Genomic DNA, 20,232 nt, shown 5'->3' on the forward strand with positions numbered 1-20,232 from the left:
AGGACTCGGGCAACTCCAGAAGGCGTATTTTCTTCTGTTGTTGATTTACTTCTGTGTTTACTACAGTGTTGTAACGATATGCAAATTGTTAAAGTACAAAAGGGAAATAAATACAAGTAAATATGAGTTGTAGTCACAATGGTGTTTGTTCTTCACCGCCTGCCTCATGATGAATCTATAGCTGGGGTTCTAGGTGACCCATAGGTCTGGTTATAGGTCTTCAAATGTGGTTGAGTGTCTCTGTCTCTGTCTCTGTCTGTCTCTGACATCAACAACCAATATGAAAAAGCTTTCTCACACACACACCTTTCAGGGGTTTCTCTAAGACCTTAATGAAAGGTGAAGGGCAGAGGTGAGAAAGATATGAGCAGGGTGGTAGCGAGGCAAGGTCAAAAGGTCAAGATGGGCCAGTGCATGGTGAGAAGAGGAGAGAGACTGGACGCTTTCATCCCTCACCTCTGGGGGTTAAGGAGGTGAGGGAGGAGAGGAGAAGAGGTGAGGGCATGGCGTGAGAGAAGGAGGGGAAAGAGAGGTCAAACGATGGAAGAACAGGAAATCACTCACACCTGCAGATGAAGAGGAGTTATTAGCTGCAGTCTTACTTAGCTTTACCAACCCAACAAAGAAACAACATCAATGGGGTTCGACTCCTTCATACAGGAGCCCTTTTCGGTCTCTCACCCCCCCCCCCCCCCCCCCACACACACTCTATCTTAATAGTGTAATGCCTCCATCCATTTCCCGCTGTCAATTATTATCTCTCTCTCTCTCTCTCTCTCTCTCTCTCTCTCTCTCTCTCTCTCTCTCTCTCTCTCTCTCTCTCTCTCTCTCTCTCTCTCTCTCTCTCTCTCTCTCTCTCTCTCTCTCTCTCTCTCTCTCTCTCTCTCTCTCTCTCTCTCTCTCTCTCTCTCTCTCTCTCTCTCTCTCTCTCTCTCTCTCTCTCTCTCTCTCTCTCTCTCTCTCTCTCTCTCTCTCTCTCTCTCTCTCTCTCTCTCTCTCTCTCTCTCTCTCTCTCTCTCTCTCTCTCTCTCTCTCTCTCTCTCTCTCTCTCTCTCTCTCTCTCTCTCTCTCTCTCTCTCTCTCTCTCTCTCTCTCTCTCTCTCTCTCTCTCTCTCTCTCTCCTCTCTCTCTCTCTCTCTCTCTCTCTCTCTTTATCTATTTTCAAGGTTACAAGGTCACAAATTCAACCATTTTGTAATTTGACCCAATGTAAAGGACATCTCCCAATGATGCAGGGAAATGGTCTGTGTGTGTGCCTGCATGTGTGTCGTGTCCTACCTGTCAGCGTCTCCCTGGCCCGTGGAGGTGTTGCGTTGGATGGTCTCTCGTACTGCCGCCATGCCGTCAGGTAGACGGTTGAGTCGCCGCGTGTACAGACTCAGACCGCCGTCTGTCATGTAGCTGAGAACAGAAAAGGGCAAGGGTCAACATTAGATAACGCAAGGTTTCCAAGTCTAAGCTCACGTAAACATTTTTTTAAAAATAACACAACAATTAGTTTCACATCCCTTTTGACGGAATACAGTTGATCATGTCAGCTTTCAAGCCGGGAAGAAGGAAACTGTCACGCCCTGGTCTAAGTATTTTGTGTTTTTCTTCATGTATTGAGTCAGGCCAGGGTGTGGCATGGGGTTTTTGTATTGTGGTGTGTTTTGTCTTGGGGTTTTGGTGTGTATGTATTGGGATTGTAGCTAGTAGGGTTATCTAGCAAAGTCTATGGCTGTCTGGAGTGGTTCTCAATCAGAGGCAGGTGTTTATCGTTGTCTCTGATTGGAAACCATATTTAGGCAGCCATATTCTTTGAGTTTGTCGTGGGTGATTGTCCTTAGTGTCCTCTATGTTAGTTTGCACCAGTATAGGCTGTTTCGGTTTTCGTTACGTTCTTTGTTTTGTAGTGTTTGTGTTTATTCGTGTTGTACGTTGTTCATTAAACATGGATCGCAATCTACAACCTGCAGTTTGGTCCGACTCTCCTTCACACCTAGAAAACCGTAACAGAAACAGAGCATGGACCAACCCTTGGTCTAACACCCCAGAGAAAGCCAACAACTCCATCCCTTTCTGGGCTGGACAAACGAGACGGACGTTCCTTCCTGTTCGAAATAAAATCAACAAGGAGAGGAAAGGACATCCATCTTGTTTGTCCGTCCCAGGCACCCGTCTCATCAATCAGGATGAAATGGCTGCTGGCCGACTGGACCGGGCACTAACTCCACACCACCGGGGCTCTGTGCACATTCACAGAAGAACAAAGACACACACACAAAACGCAGACACCAGTGCAGCTAGACCAGTACTTCCCCTACAGTCCCTAGATGTTTTTCCCGGTGCAGTATTCATTTTGGCACTCTTTTTTTTTTCTGCTTTCAGTCTCGTTTTAGTCATTTTGACTCAAATATAATCAAATCTTAGTCACTTTTTTGTCATTTGAATAACGATTCAGTGTGGTTATTGTCAAAATACAGAAAATAGCAGGCCATTTTAGGCAACTAACCGGCCTTTCATTTTAGTAACTTATAACATAAGTCCTGCTTCACTAAGCTTGTGATCCTAGCGCCAACAGTGCAGTAATATCTAACAGATCACAACTCTGCTGGGTTTTTCCCGCTCAACAGTTTCCCGTGTGTATCAACAATGCTCCGCCACCCAAAGGACATCCAGCCAACTTGACACAACAGTGGGACGCACCGGTGTCAACATGGGCCAGCATCCATGTGGAACGCTTTCGACACCCCCGTTGAGTCCACGCCCCGATGAATTGTGGCTGTTGGAGGGGTTGCAACTCAATATTAGGAAGGTGTTCCTAATGTTTGGTAAACTCCGTGTAGGTACGACACTAAACCTTCCACACAACCACTGACTGTACACATACAGTACATATACTAACTGTACAATACCAGGGAGTCAGAGCAACGTAGCCTAGTGGTTAGAGTGTTGGACTAGTAACTGAAAAGTTGCAAGTTCAAATCCCAGAGCTGACAAGGTACAAATCTGTCGTTCTGCCCCTGAACAAGGCAGTTTAACCCACTGTTCCTAGGCCGTCATTGAAAATATTGTCATTAACTGACTTGCCTAGTTAAATAAAGGTAAAATAAATACATCAATAAAAATAACCAATCCTAAGGAGACTCATAGGAACTGAACCAACCAATGTGGTGTGAAAAATAGCCCTTTGCCTGTGCATAGACAGGCCATTGTTTTCATATCGTGTATGGTGAAGACACAAACTGCAGAAGGAGCAAAGACACAGAATAACGCACAGAGTTGCATTGTCAACGTCCCAGTAAAGGCTCTATCAACACACTGCCCTGAACACTTAACGCTCTTGTTTTTTGTACGACCTTTCTACAAGCTCTCTATCACATATCTACAACTTCTCTTCAACCTCTCTATCACATATCTACAACTTCTCTTCAACCTCTCTATCACATATCTACAACCTACAACTTCTCTTCAACCTCTCTATCACATATCTACAACCTCTATCACATATCTACAACCTCTATCACATATCTACAACCTCTATCACATATCTACAACCTCTATCACATATCTACAACCTCTATCACATATCTACAACCTCTATCACATATCTACAACCTCTATCACATATCTACAACCTCTATCACATATCTACAACCTCTATCACATATCTACAACCTCTATCACATATCTACAACCTCTATCACATATCTACAACCTCTATCACATATCTACAACCTCTATCACATATCTACAACCTCTATCACATATCTACAACCTCTATCACATATCTACAACCTCTATCACATATCTACAACTTCTCTACAACCTCTCTATCACATATCTACAACCTCTATCACATATCTTCAACCTCTCTATCACATATCTACAACCTCTCTATCACATATCTACAACCTCTCTATCACATATCTACAACCTCTCTATCACATATCTACAACCTCTCTATCACATATCTACAACCTCTCTATCACATATCTACAACCTCTCTATCACATATCTACAACCTCTCTATCACATATCTACAACCTCTCTATCACATATCTACAACCTCTCTATCACATATCTACAACCTCTCTATCACATATCTACAACCTCTATCACATATCTACAACCTCTATCACATATCTACAACCTCTATCACATATCTACAACCTCTATCACATATCTACAACCTCTATCACATATCTACAACCTCTATCACATATCTACAACCTCTATCACATATCTACAACCTCTCCATCACATATCTACAACCTCTCTATCTCATATCTACAACTTCTCTACAACCTCTCTATAACATATCTACAACCTCTCTATAACATATCTACAACCTCTCTATAACATATCTACAACCTCTCTATAACATATCTACAACCTCTCTATCACATATCTACAACCTCTCTATAACCTCTCTATAACATATATACAATCTCTCTATCACATATCTACAACCTCTCTATCACATATCTACAACCTCTCTATCACATATCTACAAGCTCTCTACAACTTCTCTATACCTTCTCTACAACCTCTCTATAACATATCTACAAACTCTCTATCACATATCTACAACCTCTCTATCACATATCTACAACCTCTCTATCACATATCTACAACCTCTATCACATATCTACAACCTCTCTATCACATATCTACAACCTCTCTATCACATATCTACAACCTCTCTATCACATATCTACAACCTCTCTATCACATATCTACAACCTCTCTATCACATATCTACAACCTCTCTATCACATATCTACAACCTCTATCACATATCTACAACCTCTATCACATATCTACAACCTCTATCACATATCTACAACCTCTATCACATATCTACAACCTCTCTTCAACCTCTCCATCACATATCTACAACCTCTCTATCACATATCTACAACCTCTCTATCACATATCTACAACCTCTCTATCACATATCTACAACCTCTATCACATATCTACAACTTCTCTACAACCTCTCTATAACATATCTACAACCTCTCTATAACATATCTACAACCTCTCTATCACATATCTACAACCTCTCTATAACCTCTCTACAACTTCTCTACACCTTCTCTACAACCTCTCTATAACATATATACAATCTCTCTATCACATATCTACAACCTCTCTATCACATATCTACAACCTCTATCACATATCTACAAGCTCTCTACAACTTCTCTATACCTTCTCTACAACCTCTCTATAACATATCTACAAACTCTCTATCACATATCTACAACCGCTCATTATACCAGTCTCTTCCAAGCCACCTGTCCCCTTTGCCCTTTTCAGAGACACACAGAGGTGAGACACTGTATGAGGGGAACAGGTGAACAAGAAGGCGGAGGATGACGACGATACTGTAATTGGCCAGGTCTCTTACTTCGTACACCAATAACTCCCATAGGAAGTGGTTCAATCTAATAACAGCCACACAGGGGCGTTGTCTCCTACTCTCGTACAGTATGTCCGCTCAGAAGCATTTTGTCATTCCATAAACATCTCTAGAATAACCTGGTATCTATGGACTTTACTGCAGAAAGCTAATCGGCGACATTGGCGCAAACATTTGAGCTTCACCTCTCATGTTATACGGCTACTGACCGGGGTTCGGCTCAAATTGTATTTAAATTAACTCAATTCCGGAAAGGAATTCCCGATGCCTAAACCAAAAAGGACCCATTTGTTGTGTGTGAGGGCTTTCCAGTTCACGCCCAGAGTTCCCACCCAGTGGGACAATAAATAGACCCTAACTCTGCAACTGGCGACAGCAGAAGTGCCACTCTCACTAAAAAACAGGTAATGGCAACGTCGAGGTGCTACATGCTCAGCAACTCAGGACGGCATCTCAGAGTCACACACACACACACACACACACACACACACACCTTTATCCCCACTCATCTAAAAACAGATAAGACAACTGGATTGGTTAAAAAAAACACCAGATATCACTTTCTGGTTCACCCACCATTGGGACCTACCTTTTCGCCTCGCACATCTTTAATGACGGGTGTCCAACCTCAAACAAACGTGTCCAGGTGAGTTAAGACCCCCCCCCCCCCTCGATAAAAATCAGAATGAAGCGTTCAGATAAGAATGTGTGTGTGTGTGGCATACATATACTCTGCCTTATTTGTCTTGTGTGTGTGTGTGTGTAATGTCTATACACTTAGACCTAAGTGTGTGCATAAGTATGTCTCTCGCGTGTCTAAGTATCTGTGAATATGCCGTATGTGTGCTTCTAGTGTGTGTCCCTCGGTGGGTGCTCAGTGTTGGTATGCGGGCTTCTTCTGTTAACTCCTCATGCTCCCACTCACTGAAGGCTCTGCCTCTGCCTGGCTGTCTGCTTGCTAAAGAGCACCAGGTGGATAGAGGTGAAGAGGGGAGGGGGTAAGGTTTAGAAGAGGAGGGGTCCAAAGAGAACACCACACCCCCAAGCCAGTCAGAGCGGTATCTCCAGGGGCCAGAGAAGCCGAAAGGCTAAGAGAGGGGGAGGGGTGGGGGTGGGTGTACAGTGCTGGCTGAGGTACTTCATTCTCATGCAGAGTGATCAGAAGGCTCATACATCACGTTGTCGTGTCCGGTGCTTCCAGAAAGCACTTCACTAAAAGCACGACATCAGACACACTTCACATGCCCAGGTTAGAAGCCACAGCATGAACCGAGGATCAAAACACCTCCGGTCTTCATAGCTGTTTCACCACCAGGTGCTAACCTCTCACTTTCAACCAATTCAAAAAAATTGGTATATCATTTTTTTTTTACTCCTCCACATGAATATAATATATTATAAAAACACCTTTAAACAACTGGAATATGAGATAACGAAGGACAAATGTAAGTCGACCTGTAAGTCCAACTAGATGGGCAAGTGACAAAACTGGCTATATCGTAAACATTTATGAAAACAACATTTTGGATTTTTCTGGTCTTAATTCAAGGTTAGGCAAAAGGTTAGGTTTAAAATCTGATTTAAGAAGATACATTTTATTAAAAGGCCGTGTTTGGGGGGGGGGACAAAATGGCGCCGTAGAGAGAACACGGTGTTTCAGCGAGCTCTCGTGGCATTCGTAAATGTATATTCTTACATTAATCTCCTAGCTTGAAAAAGTGGTAGAATTGGCTAAATAAGTTACCATATAATGAGTCTTGACGACTATTTCGCAAAAATCTCAGACAACATGCCCAATAGAACTACTAAGAAGTCGACCAAAACCACCACCCCTGTGGATGTGCATGAGGAGCTAGCTAACGTTAGCGAAGCTAACACCATTGCGGATCCAGGCACAATGGACCTGATGATTCAAAAGATGACTGATAACATTACTAAAGTGATTGATGCTAAGATAAGAACGGTCTTGGAAGCAATAGCAGGCCATTCAGCTGAAATACAGAGCGTTGTGAAACGTGTTGTTGAAGCGGAAGGAAGAATTGCTGCAGTGGAAACTTTAACTACATCTATGGACGCTAAGATAAAAGCACTTGAGAAACAGGTGCGCGAAATGGCGGAGCACATTGACGACTTGGATAATCGAGGACGCAGATGCAATATTCGTGTTGTGGGACTCCCGGAAAATTCTGAAAGGACACGTTCAGTAAAATTCTTTGAGGAATGGATCCCTGGCTACCTACAAATGGACACTAAGGCTGGTCGTGTGAAGCTGGACAGAGCCCATCGCTCTCAAGCACCGATACCCGGTCCCAATCAGCGCCCACGGCCGGTGGTTATAAAGTTCCACAACTTCACCGAAAAGCAGCGCGTCATGGATGCGGCTAGAAACATCGGCTCTGATGGTAGTCAACATAAAGGTCCAAAGGTCTCATTCTTCAATGATTATTCCACAGCGGTTGTACGAAGACGCAAAGCGTTTGATGAGGCGAAGGCTCGACTCAGGAGAATGAAGATGGACTACGCACTGTTGTACCCGGCCACATTGAAGATTATGGTCAACGGATTACCTAAAAAGCTCTACACACCTGAAGAGGCTGCTGCGTTTATTGACTCTCTCGGGTAAATAACTTTAAACTGCACCTCCACAGCATTGAATAACTTTGTTTATTTCTAGTTGAATCTGATCATGAAACAGTGGTGTGAGTCCTCACGTACTCCGGCTCAGTAATATTCATATCTTTATTATTTTTCTTGCTAAAGTAATAGCCACTATAGCTCAGGCTGAGATATGTGTGAATCCATATTGGTGCCCAGGCTTGGTTTTAGGTGGAAGAGCCTCAATCTTCTTCTATTGATTTTCATGTCCATACATATAAAGGATGAGGCTATTGAGCAGCAATGCGGACTTAAGAGTCTACATTGGAGAGTTGAAAAGGCCGTGTTTGTGACCTTGCCACTTGCACAGATAATGACTACTCTGTAGGTGGGCGTGGAATCCCACTCCCAACTCATCCTCTATGGTCAAACCTATAACACGTGCTTTAATCAGTTAGCTGCTAACGCAACCTAGCATTGGTGGTTAACCATTCAAGGCCAGGGGAGGAGACGAAGCTATCAGTGTCTGTTTTAAATGGTTAAGACACAGGGAGGCTCCACCATATTACCACACACACACACACACACACACACACACACACACAATCCCCCAGGCTACAGGCGTAATCTGGTCACTTGAATAAGGGCTCATTTCTACCATCAATCACCCTGTTCCGAGGCCGAGGCTGGGACCACACACACACACGCACTCCTGTGCCTATAGTTCATCCTCAGAGCCTTTGTGTGTTTCCTTTATATCATCATAATTCTCTCACATGGCCAGGCTAGTGGTACAGAACATGATACCGGATCTAAACTCTGTACAGCACTTGATCACTCATCTCTCTACACTAAGGCACTACGGCTTTGGCTGGCGTCCCACCCAATCCCTAAGTATAGATGTAGGAGATCATACTGCACTAGCAGGGGAATGGTTGGGGCCTTCATAGCACTCACCTGCCCAGGTGTGTGTGTTTTGATTTTGATTTGATTTGAATCTCTTTAATCCCCATTTGGACTAATCTTCCAAGAGTCCTTAAACATTCAATTACAATTTATAATACAAACACACTTTCACATATAACACACTATTACAAACACACATAACATACTAACACAATGACCCAATAAATACTCAATCTAAAAAAGATTGATTCTTCATCTACTATAGTCCCACAACATTTCTATATACTATATTTAAATTGTTTTAAAATAATGTTTACATTTTTATTGAAAGGTTTCTAGTTTGCTCAGTTAATTTATTCAATTTCTGTATTGCTCTAAATCGAAAGGTTCTTTTGTCTATTTCTCTTTTCTGTCTGGATAACGCATAGATGGTGGACAATCTATTCCTAGTATTTACGGAATGTCTGTCTCTTACCAACTGAATACCGTTGTGAATAGAACTTGGCCGTTTTAAATTATGTATATTATAAAATAAGATAAGCATGTTTTTTTCAATTATCTTGTTGATTGATGACCAACCAAGAACATTGCGTATGATGACAAGAGAAGAACCATATCTCCGACCTTAAAACAATCCTTGCTGCTTTGTTCTGTGCATTCTGCAGCCTCCTAACTTCACTTGATGATGCATTTCCCCAGACCACAGAACAGTGGTTCACCTGACTCTCAATTAATGCTTGTGTTATTTGCCTTAGAATTTTTCCTGGTAAATATTTAGCTATCCTTCTGATTATGCATGCTGTTTTAATATATATATATTTTTTTACATAGATTAGTTATTTGAGACGACCATGATAAGCAGTTGTCTAGCTGCACTCCCAATAGTTTAATTTCTGCCACTTCTTCAATTTGTACTCCTCCCATACTTAATTGTATCCCATGCTGTTTTGGCGTTTTCCTAGTTGAACAGACCAACATAACTTTGGTTTTCTTGGTGTTTAAAACAAGTTTGTTTTGGCAAACCCACTTCCTGATATTCTCCAAATCTCCTTGTAAAGCCTGCTGTACCTGTTGAACCGATTGTCTTGCTGCATAAATTGTAGTATCATCTGCAAATATAGTAGATTGAGTTTCAACCAAGGCATAGGGAAGGTCGTTGGTATATATTAAATAAAGTAGTGGCCCAAGGCAGCTGCCCTGCGGTATACCATAGTTTAACACATTAGGGGAAGAAAATTAACCATTGATATAGGTGGACTGTTTCCTGTCAGTTAGATATGACTGTACCCAATTCAATGCTACCTCCTTAAAACCATAATGCATTAATTTTGTCAAAATTATTTCATGATCCACTAAATCAAATGTGTGTGTGTGTGTGCATGTGTCTGTGCATGGTTTGAAATAGGTTATCTGAATGTGTCAGGGGGAGCGCTTAACCCCACCCCTTTCAGAGCAGGTGACTCTGCGGAAGTGAAATGGAGCGAGAGAAACTTGCCGCTTTTTTGGTTCATACAACCTTCGATTCCATCATCTTTTTATTCAATTTTTTTATGTATTTTTTATACATGGTGGGGTCGTGTCTGTGTCGGGTCGAGGACCAAAAAACTTTGGAATCCCTTGAATTATGTGATCTAAAGAAGGCTATTTTCCTTCCTCTTGATGTCTTTTTGATGTTTGACTATACAGTATTCAGATATCCGTTCTTAGCTACTCATAGGTCCCTTTTTATCTAGTACATATCTTTCTGTTGCCCCACGAAGCTGCATTCAAAAATGCATACATAGTCTGCTGCCTTGTGTCTTAGTCTCACGCTCTCATTTTGGCCGTTCACTCTCCTGATTCTGGCATCCACAGCAGAGTTGGCTCCCAGTGTGTAAATTCATATGATAATAATGACAGCATTGGTTTAAATTGCAGAGTATGACAGCCAAGGTATGCAGGGGGCCTGTTACAACATGGACCCTGACTTCAACATGGGCACTGACTAGAAAACAAACAGGTTATGAGGTTCAACTCTACTGGATTGAACTCACAGAGCGAAGCTTCATACAGTTAGCATCTGATCTGGGCCCATGTTCATGAAGCGTCTCAGAGTAGGAGTGCTGATCTAGAATCTGTTTTGCTCTTCAGATCAATAATGAGAATACAATTATATGGACAGGCAATACCTGATCCTAGACCAGCACTCCTAATCTGAGACGATTTGTGGATACGGGTCCTGGTCCCCAAAGGACATACAATGCATTCGGAAAGTATTCAGATCCCTTCCCCCTTTTCACATTTTTGTTACATTACAGCCTTATTCTAAAATTGATTAAATTGTTTTTTTCCCTCACCAATCTACACAAAATACCCCATAATGACAAAGCGTGAAAACAGGTTTTTCGAAATTTTTGCAAATTTACTAAAAATAGAAAACTGAAAACCTTATTTACATAAGTATTCAGACCCTTTGCTATGAGACTCAAAATTGAGCTCAGGTGCATCCTGTTTCCATTGATCACCTTTGAGATGTTTCTACAACTTGACTGGAGTCCACCTGCGGTAAATTCAATTGATTGGACATGATTTGGAAAGGCACACACCTGTCTATATAAGGTCCCACAGTTGACAGTGAATGTCAGAGCAAAAACCAAGCCATGAGGTTGAAGGAATTGTCCGTAGAGCCCCGACACAGGATTGTGTCGAGGCACAGATCTGGGGATTGGATACCAAAAACATTTTTGCAGCATTGAAGGTCCCCAAGAACACAGTGGCCTCCATCATTCTTAAATGGAAGAAGTTTGGAACCACCAAGACTCTTCATAGAGCTGGCCGCCCGGCCAAACTGAGCAATTGGGGGAGAAGGGCCTTGGTCAGGGAGGTGACCAAGAACCCGATGGTCACTCTGCCAGAGCTCCAGAGTTCCTCTGTGGATATGGGAGAACCTTCCAGAAGGACAACCATCTCTGCAGCACTCCACCAATCAGGCCTTTATGGTAGAGTGGCAAGACGGAAGCCACTCTTCATTAAAAGGCATATGACAGCTCGCTTGGAGTTTGCCAAAAGGCACCTAAAGGACTTTCAGATCATGAGAAACAAGATTCTCTGGCCTGATGAAACCAAGATTCAACTCTTTGGCCTGAATGCCAAGCATCACGTCTGGAGCAAACCTTGCACCATCCCTACGGTGAAGAATTGTGCTGGCAGCATCATGCTGTGGGGATGATTTTCAGCAGCAGGGACTGGGAGACTAGTCAGGATCGAGGGAAAGATGAATGGAGCAAAGTACAGAAAGATCCTTGATGAAAACCTGCTCCAGAGCACTCAGGACCTCAGACCGGGGCGAAGGTTCACCTTCCAACAAGAACACCCTAAGCACACAGCCAAGACAACGCAGGAGTGGCTTCGGGACAAGTCTCTGAATGTCCTTGAGTGGCCCAACCAGAGCCCGGACTTGAACCCGATCGAACATCTCTGGAGAGACCTGAAAATAGCTGTGCAGTGACAATCCCCATCCAACCTGACAGAGCTTGAGAGGATCTGCAGAGAAGAATGGCAGAAACTCCCCAAATACAGGTGTGCCAAGAAGACTCAAGGCTGTAATCGCTGCCAAAGATGCTTCAACAAAGTACAGAGTAAAGAGTCTGCATACTTATGTAAATGTGATATTTCAGTTTTATTTTATTTATAAAATGTGCACAAAAAAAATTAAACCCGTTGTGCTTTGTCAATATGGAGTGTTGAGTGTATGTTGATGAGGGGGAAAAAACTATTTCATACATTTTTGAATAAGGCTGTAACGTAACAAAATGTGGAAAAAGTCAAGGAGTCTGAATACTTTCCGAATGCACTGTATACCATCTCAAAAAGCGATTACAGAATGTCTTCTCACAACAAGCCCTCTCACAACAACAAGAACAACTGTATTTTTCCCTTCATGCCACATTACTGTCGGCTGTACCATGTTCACATTTTTACACTTGGGGGAGATTACAAATACAGTGGTGCCCTCTTGTGACATGGCAGCCACTTACAATAGATTGATTCCCAAACCTATGAGAAAGTGTGCAAAACCAACCAAACCAGCCCCAAAAGGGATGAGTTGCAATTTGCAAAATACAATGTTTTTTCTTTTTTACCCTGTCATCATATGCTAGTTCTCTCAGAATTACTCACCCACTGGTGACATCATCAGGGCGCGCTGCGTTCTTGCTCAGCACATCCCCGTCACTCATGTAGCCCGTCACCTCCATGGCGATGCCCTCCAGGTCAATATCCTCCCCTCTCCCCCCCAGATCCATACTGAGGGCACCTCCCCGCCCCGCCAGCTGTCTCCGCAGGGGGCCAGGGTACAGGTAGCGGCCCCCCCTGCCCTCCTCCTCCTCCCGAGGCACGACCCCCGTAGCCGTTCCCCGTGGAGGGTGCGTCCCCCGCCTGCAGGCGGGGGCTGGACTGGCCCAGTCGCCACGACGACAGGGAGGGCCGGGAGGAAGTCAGGCTGAGGATGCTCCGCCCACTCCCGCCGCCGCTGCCACCGCTGACCTCCGTGGTGACGTTGCTATCAAAGGTCGTCTCCAAGGTGCTGGGGGAGGGAGGGGGGAGAAGCGGGGAAAAAGACTGAGCGTAAGGCTAGACATTAGCTCAGCAGCATTGAACTGGACTAGACAGTGGGTAAGACCTCTCTAACTGTACGAAAAGGAGAGAGCAAGCCGCAGGGAGAGAGACTGGGTCAGGAACTTGAATCAAAATCCAAAGACAAAACCACCGCTCCATCCAGCCACTACTGGTTCAAAGACACTGACACTCTCATACAGGGGGTAGATAGATCATGCTGAAAGAACCAGACACAGGACACAGTCTAGTGGGTTTTGGAGAACAAGCCCTCCATTACATACACACTAGAATAGAGCATCAGACAGACAAGCCTCAAACCGCAAAAGTTCATCCAACTTCGTCCTTTATTCTATTTCTATCTGGCAACCCTGGAGGCCGGGACACATCCCCAGTGTCAGACTCGTGAGTTATTAGTGGCGCTACATGGCCACTAGGTGGCAGTCACGTCCCAGTTAAACCGGTTTCAAAATTAGACCTTTGTCCTGGGTGGACCACCCATTAATAACACGACCGCTATTTAAAACAGACGTGCTAACTCACTTTACCGTCTACATTAACAGCCTGCTTTTGGGATTTTTTTTTCACAAGAGAAAGTGTTATGGATCATTTGCTAAGAATAGCTTTATTGTGATCACTATTGTGGTCTCTCTCTCTAGGAGTTGTGTCTTTCATGTCTTAACGGATGTCAGTGGACAGAAATAGAATGTGGAATTGAAACTGGCATCTGTTTGGCTACTTGGCTGGACATTGTCCATTCTCATTTGCCGGAGGTTCATACCTGTGTGTGATCTGACTCCCCCGTAGACTGGACATGGTCTCTTCCAGGTTCTGGCGGAGGTCTGCAATGTTTTTAACAGTCCGCAGCCGCCGTGTCTCTGGATCTTCTTCTATACGGAACAAACATTGTACCTGAGTACATAGGCACTAGCGTTGCGCGGATCAACTGTCAGTTCACCCACACCCGCCCGCTATTGCTAATAACCCATCAGCAACCACCAGACTATATAAAGTCCAAATCTGAGGCTCACACCGGACCCTAACCCGCTAATATAGAAGACGCGCTGTTAAGCTACAGTCAGAGTCAACTCCGACGTCCTTTGTGCCTCCATGGATACACGTTAACTTTTCTTTTTCTCCCCGTTCCTAAAAAACATTTGGCAATTGGAGTGTAGGCTATTTGACCCGCGCACAGTTAGGCTCCTAAATCTTAGGCTTAGACACAAATGCTAGATAGCCTACAATAATGAAAGAAAAACCTCAATGTAGCCGATAGATATGAATGATTTTTTTATCGATTTTTTTTTAAGGTATCGTTTTAACTTTATTCAACCCGCCCGCCACCTGCCCGTCATCAACACAATATTTTCATGACCCTAAACTCGCCCGCTCCGTGGATATAACCGAGGGGACTATGAGTCAACCTGCGCTTCACTAATGGACACAACAAAACCCACAACTGAATTGAGTGTGCATGAACCAGGAAGGTATGTTTCCCATCAGATAGAATCAACCCACAGTCGGATTCATGTGCTGTTCTCCTCCAACTAACAATCTCACCCAATCAAAAATAACCCCTCAAAAATGGCCCATGTAACTTCTCTACAGTTCAGACACATAATCAATCGCCCATCAGCTCCTACAGACGGAACTAGTCGATGGCCTACCTGAAAGGTCCTCAATGGATGGCTGGCTGGCTTTAAAGGGGATGTTTTCTCCTCCCCTTCCTCCTGACCCTGCCTCTGTCGCCATGATACCGTCCACGTCCGTTTGTGACCTAGATGACGGGGAAATTCAGAGCAAACGGCTTGCAGATTCCCACTAACGATCAGTGATTAATGACTTATGGTCCTTTCAGACTTTCTCTGGAAACTATTACGGATTTGCAAAGGATTGACAAATGTTAAAGTTGACAGTTTATCAGTCCAGAGTATATGTATTACTCACCTGTACATGAAGGGTGCTACGGTGGCTGTGTTGGGGTGGCTGTGGTGCTGCTGGGGCTGAGGTAGCTGGACGCTGACTGTGTTGCAGGCTGTGCTCTGTGTAGCGCCACCACTACCACCTTCCACCACCGGGGCGGCGCTGTGGCCTTGTTGTGAGGCCTTGCCCTCTGTAGAAGCCAGACTAGAGGTAGAGCTAGAGTGCCTGCTGTCCCTGTCTCGGTCTCTGTCCAGGTGTCCGCGTTGCAGGACAAGACCCCCTCCCAACCGCATGCTCCGGGGACGCTCCCCACCCTCCTTCCCCCCTGCCGAGGGCGCCTTCCCCCCTACCCCTGAGGTTTTACCCCCTGGCTTTGGTATGCCGCTGTGTGCAGGGACAGAACTCTCCTTCTTGGCCACTTTGCTCCCTTTGGGTATGAAACTGGCGATTTTAGAAGTTCTCTTATTGGAGCAGGGTTCTGTTTCCATTGTGACACTGGTAGTCGTTTCCTCCTTAGGCTCCTCCCCCCTGAGTTCCATCCTCTCGGTGGTGATGTGTTTCCCCGCCTCTTTCACTCTTTCCCTCTCTTTCTCCTTCTCTTTCTCCTTCTCCTTCCCCCTCTCCTTCTCCTTCTCCTTCTCTTTCTCCTTCTCCAGTCCTTTCACTGAGCTCTTTTTAGAAGTCATAGCTCTGCTGAAGGTGCGCTGAGCGATTCCCCTCAGTGCGATCTTGGGGCTGCTGGTTGTTGTGGCGATGGTAGGGACATGGGCTGAAGCACCACCGTGGGTCGTCCCGTTACCTGTCCCGTTGACACCGGGCCGGGTGTTCCCCTCTGCCTCCCCTAGGGAGTCGGTGTTGGACCCTGCTTCTGCCCTCTCTACTTCACCAGCCCCGAGCTGCCGGGCGGGGGCACCGCTGTCCGCCTGAGCTCCCTGATTGCTGGAGGACGAGGACTTAGATCCGCCTTTACTGTTAAACAGCTTGAGCTTCTCCAGCATAGACTTCTGTTGGATGACTTTAGGGGGGGGCTCGGTAGACGAGGAGGCCTTTGAGGAGGTATCCTTCTCCTGCTTGACAGAGAGCATGGCTGAGGAGGAGGTGTGCTTGGAGCTCACAGACTTACTCCTCCAGGGCTTGCTGCTGGAGTTGGGGTGGGGGATGGCCGAGGAAGAGGAGGATGGAGGGACAGGAGCCGAGGTAGAGACGCTGTTGGTGGAAGTGCTGATGGTCACCGGGGACGACGGAGCATGTTCAGTCATTACCGGAGTCTGTGAAGTCATGTCCTCGGGCGGTTCTGTGAGGAAGAGGAGAGGATGAAGAGGTGGAAGGGATGAAAAAAAGGGATGAGAGGAGGAAGTGAGAAGTGGTTAACCGAGAGGAGAATAGGAGCGAGAGGGGATGAGGAGACGAGAGGAGGAAGTGAGAAGCGGATAACCGAGAGGAGAGGAGAATAGGAGCGAGAGGGGATGAGGAGACGAGAGGAGGAAGTGAGAAGCGGATAAACGAGAGGAGAGGAGAATAGGAGCGAGAGGGGATGAGGAGATGAGAGGAGAAAGTGAGAAGCGGATAAAAGAGAGGAGAGGAGAATAGGAGATTAGGAGATGAGAGGAGTGACGAAGAAGAAGATGAAGAGAAGGGAGAAAGCAGGAGTGGGAGAGAGGATAAGGAGAGGGGAAAGGCAAGAAAAAAGAGATGGTTAGATAGAGCAATCCTCATAGACCCCACACCAACTGTCCATATAAGGTCTTGCACTGTGGAAATCTTGAGTTAGCCTGTGTTGACACAGTCTAAACGTGTCATTACTTAACGCTAGCGAGCACACGACTCTCGGATAACTATTAGAAACCTTGGACAAAAACTGTTTATAAAAACAATGAGGGAAAGCCCTTTAAAGTTTGACCTAGGAATTTTAGCTGAGATAGAACACAGCTACTAACAGCCTTGGGAGGTTTGGACCTATATGGACTGATTCTGGTTCATTATCTTCCAATTCACAGTCAAAGACTTGCTCTATCCCAAGTCTGTATTCTGAACTACTGTGGAAATGAGCTAGCTAAAACACAAACACTTTCATTCAATTGGACTATTTTGTCTAAATGAAGGTTTTACAAAAGACACGTCTCTTTTACTGTTACAGAGCACACAAAAACCAACACAAAGTACTTTTTAAAAAGTTTATATAGTTTGTTACCCCTCTAAATCAATAATGTTTGACTTACCAAAAACAGTCACAATCAAATCCAAAACCAACATAGATACAGAACCTATAGAGTAGCTAAGATGTTCTTCCTCGAGAGACTAATACTGTACAGTACAAGAACAGTGTAGTTATTGTTGTGTGCCGGTAGAGACTCCAAGTACCAACTTACTGCTAGCATTACTTTGAATATTCAAAGCCAAACTGCCAAACTGCCCTTGTGGCCACTCCCATGCCCAACCCATTAGTCAGCCAGTACAGCACATGGACACGGCAAAACAGAAGCTAAGGTCCTGCTGCACTTACCCAAATACCTTCACAAACACGGTCTATTATTAAGTAATGATCTCAAATTTCATCCGTTGCAATTCCTTTTCAATACACTCTTAGGGAAAAAAAGGTGCTATCTCAAACCTCGGAGGTCGAACCCTTTTTAAGAACCCGTTTTGATCCAGGTACAACCCTTTTCAGTTCCAAGTAGAATGCTCTCTTACATGGGGTTCTACATAGAACCAATAAGGTTTCCCCCCCCGGAACCAAAAAAGGGTTCTCCTATGGGGAGAGCCGAAGAACCCTTTTGGAACCCTTTTTTTGTAAGAGTGTACCATCTCTTCGTACAGTGCAGTATGCAACCCCCTTTTTCAGTATACTGCATTAACATGACTCTAAACACTTGGTAACTCCATAAACTAATCTAATTTCATATTCACACATTTGAACCTCGTTAAGGAAGTATTTACTAGGAATATTAAACACTCCACATCCCATTTTCATCCCATTTGTTCCTGTTTTTTTAAACACCTTTCATGCCCTAATTGCTTTTCATGGCCCTTTCGTTTCCCCCCAGTTCAGTATTTAGAAAGCCCGCATTGAAACAATGCACCCATTAGGAAGTGATTAGGGCCCAATTAGCCGTGCTAGAGGTTAGCCGGCGGAAAGTGGGTCAGGTTGCTAATAGCTGGCTTCCTATTGGAGGAGGGCCTGAATGAGAGAGAGAGAGAGGACCAGCTGTAATTACAGAGGAGAGAGAGAGAGAGAGAGAGAGAGAGAGAGAGAGAGAGAGAGAATGAGAAATAGAGAGGGATTCAGACTCACTGAGGCTGGGATGTGAGAAAAGGGGAACGTTGAGAAGCTTACGTCATGCCAACAGAACGGTCTGTGCCCCAGAGGGAGAATAGGGGGTGAAACCAGCTTGGGTTTTGGTTGAGAAGTGGACATTGTGTTGGCTTGGACACTGGACACAAGAAACACACAGAGCATTTCTGGGGATGACCCAGAACCAGATGACCACCTAAGATGCCCCAGTTTGAATGAAAAGGAGATCCACATTTCGCATCCTGGGTCAGAAGTGAAATTGCAATGAACCCCTTTGCCCCACAGTTGTATTGAATTCAGTCCCCTTCTTATATCACACAATTGACTTGTTTCCTGTTTTAGACACACACGTGATGTATCAATACACATAAACACTAACACCTGAGCCACTGACCAGCATTCTTTCTCCCTCTTCCACACCTAAAGATTGCCACACAGTCAACTTTTGTCTGGTCCAATATCACAAACACATGGACTGCTGACATCCCACTCGTAAGAGATCATAGACCTCCTGACCTGGCTACTGAGATCACTGTGACAAAGTTCACTACCTTGGGACAAAAATAGGACTCCACCAACACACACACACACACACCTTTGTGCCTCTATATGACTTGTGTATTCTCGTAGTTTACACAGGACCCAGGTTTTAGTGTTTAAATCTTAACTACTCAATTAGTGCAGTCAATTAGTAGTCTGAAATCTGAGTCTGACAGACAGAGGGAGGCCCTCAGGACTTAACCACAGACCACCAGTGAACTTCCTGCCATAACCCAACTCTGTCTCTCTCTCTCACACACACACACACACACACACGTTCATACCTCTGTTAAACAATGGATTAAAACAAAATCTCATCTGCAGTACCTTCGGAAAGTATTCAGACCCTTTGACGTTTTCCACATGTTGTTACGTTACAGCCTTATTCTATAATGGATTAAATAGATTTTTCCCCTCATCAATCTACACACAATACCCAATAACGTCAAAGCAAAAACTGGTTTTTAGAAATGTGTTTAAAAAAACAACAACTGAAATATCACATTTACGTAAGTGTTCAGACCCTTTACTCAGTACTTGTGGGAGCGCTATTGGCAGCGATTACAGTCTCGAGTCAAGACAGCCTATAGGGAGGAGGTCAGAGACCTGGCCGGGTGGTGCCAGAATAACAACCTCTCCCTCAACGTAACCAAGACTAAGGAGATGATTGTAGGCTACAGGAATAGGAGGACAGAGCACGCCCCCATTCTCATCTACGGGGCTGTAGGAGCAGGTTGAGTTCCTTGGTGTCTACATCAACAACAAACTAGAATGGTCCTAACACACCAAGAAAGTCGTGAAGAGGGCACGACAAAGCCTATTCCCCCTCAGGAAACGAAAAAGATTTGGCATGGGTCCTGAGATCCTCAAAAGGTTCTACAACTGCATCATCGAGAGCTGACTGGTTGCATCACTGCCTGGTACGGCATTTTCTCTGCCTCCGACCGCAAGGCACTACAGAGGGTAGTGCGTA

The 20,232-nt window shown here is 44.6% G+C and overlaps 1 protein-coding gene across 1 annotated transcript in view; it reads right to left on the reverse strand.

The window, feature by feature from the left end:
• Window positions 1-20,232, reverse strand: part of LOC109884892 (neuron navigator 2) — a 136,951-nt gene that overhangs the window by 62,563 nt on the left and 54,156 nt on the right. Inside the window, 6 exon segments of the mRNA XM_031808290.1 lie at window positions 1,279-1,401; window positions 13,070-13,270; window positions 13,272-13,475; window positions 14,286-14,394; window positions 15,172-15,281; window positions 15,452-16,721. Coding sequence (XP_031664150.1) covers window positions 1,279-1,401; window positions 13,070-13,270; window positions 13,272-13,475; window positions 14,286-14,394; window positions 15,172-15,281; window positions 15,452-16,721 — 2,017 coding nt within the window.

The sequence above is a fragment of the Oncorhynchus kisutch genome, linkage group LG3 (genome assembly GCF_002021735.2).
Source record: "Oncorhynchus kisutch isolate 150728-3 linkage group LG3, Okis_V2, whole genome shotgun sequence".
NCBI lineage: Eukaryota > Metazoa > Chordata > Actinopteri > Salmoniformes > Salmonidae > Oncorhynchus > Oncorhynchus kisutch.